The 1,430-nt window shown below is 68.0% G+C and overlaps 2 protein-coding genes across 2 annotated transcripts in view; one reads left to right on the top strand and one right to left on the bottom strand.

The window, feature by feature from the left end:
* The window catches only part of LOC129668062 (proline-rich protein 36-like), a 2,856-nt gene extending 1,742 nt beyond the window's left edge, over positions 1 to 1,114 (bottom strand). The window contains exons 1-2 of the mRNA XM_055595814.1: positions 892 to 1,114; positions 599 to 821 (exon numbers count right to left, since the gene is read on the bottom strand). Coding sequence (XP_055451789.1) covers positions 599 to 821; positions 892 to 1,114 — 446 coding nt within the window. The remainder of the gene's footprint in view (positions 1 to 598; positions 822 to 891) is intronic.
* The window catches only part of LOC129668063 (frizzled-8-like), a 1,846-nt gene continuing 1,528 nt past the window's right edge, over positions 1,113 to 1,430 (top strand). Inside the window, exon 1 of the mRNA XM_055595815.1 lies at positions 1,113 to 1,409. Within this exon, the coding sequence (XP_055451790.1) occupies positions 1,113 to 1,409 (297 nt within the window). The remainder of the gene's footprint in view (positions 1,410 to 1,430) is intronic.

Raw genomic sequence — 1,430 nt, forward strand, 5'->3', positions numbered from 1 at the left:
GTGTGTGTGTGTGTGTGTGTGTGTGTGTGTGTGTGTGTGTGTGAGAGAGAGAGAGAGAGAGAGAGAGAGAGAGAGAGAGCGCTGGAGCGCCTGCCACCCTCCTGGCTATCTGGAACGCTTATTCCCGAGATTACAGTAATTACAGCCGCAGCATGAGCTCCACACAAGCGCTAAATGAAACAGCACATCAATTAAAAAATAAACACTCCGTTCTGGGAGAGAGACAGCCCCCCGGGACGCCCTCCGAGCGCGCGAACCTGCCCGGCCCGGCCCTCGCGCTCCTCCCTTCTTAAGGCGGGCTGCGCCGCGGCTGGAGGAGGCGCTGGCCAGCTCCTGCTGAGTGCCCAGACTGCCTTAGAGGGAAACGCAGTGTCTGACTGGTGAGCTGTGTTTGAAAGGAAAAACGGGGTCCACGGGCTTCACACACATACACATACACATACTCAGACATACACATAAACATACACACACATACACACACACACACACACACACACACACACGAGGCCGACCTCCCCAGTGACAACGTTCTGATCCCCCGGGCAGGCTAGGTAGGGAGCTGAGGTGCCTGGATCACACAGTGATGGACGCGATGTACCTCAGCTCGCACACGGGGCTCGCAAGCACTCCTGGGCCGTCCTGGCCACCTGGCCGCAATAGGAGTCGCACTGCTGGCCCCGCTTTTCCAGGCCCGCACCGCTCTGAGCGTCCCTGGGCCGCAGCCGGGGGTCTGGAGCCGCCGCGGGCGGTCGCTGGGCTCCCCACGCCCTCCAGGGCCAGCGCAGGGAGCGCGCGGGGCCGGGTCTGGACTGGGAGCCGCACTCACGGCAGAGACACTGTGCCAGACCCAGGGGCGGGCTCGGGAGGGGGCGACCCAGACCTCCGATTTGCTGAGCTCTGCGGGGACCGTCCGGCGAACGCTCACTCCGTCGGCGCGGTCGGTCCCAAAGTCACCAAACTCTGCACCCGCCCCAATCCCGCAGAGCAGCGCCGAAGCCGCGGACTTCCTTAAGGGAGGCCCAGCCCTGAGAACGCGCTGGCCCCGCCCCGCCGCCCGGCGATTGGCGAGCCCGGGAGGGGGCGGGGCCCAGGCGCGGGCTATATAAATATTCATGAGCCGGCCCGGAGGCGCTGGCTGGCTGGAGCCGGGAAGTTGGGCGAAGGGCGCAGCTCCCGCGGAGGAGGCGGCGGCGGCGGTGGCGCCGGAGCCGAGCGGCCGCTCAGGTGTCCCTTCCGCCCGCGCTCCGGGTGTGCGCGTGGCCCTAGCGAGAAGACGCGGCCTCGCGCGCCGGCCGGCAGCGGCGCGGACTTTCGGCGGCGGCAGACGCGGGAGGACCGGCCGGGGGCGACGCGGGAGTGAGGCGGCGGCGGAGGGCCCGGAGCCCCGGCCGCGGCGGCGCGCGGCCTGCGCAGGACGGGGGCCCTCCCGG

Source organism: Psammomys obesus, unplaced genomic scaffold (genome assembly GCF_907164565.1).
Source record: "Psammomys obesus unplaced genomic scaffold, mPsaObe1.curated_primary_1811, whole genome shotgun sequence".
NCBI classification, from domain to species: Eukaryota; Metazoa; Chordata; class Mammalia; order Rodentia; family Muridae; genus Psammomys; species Psammomys obesus.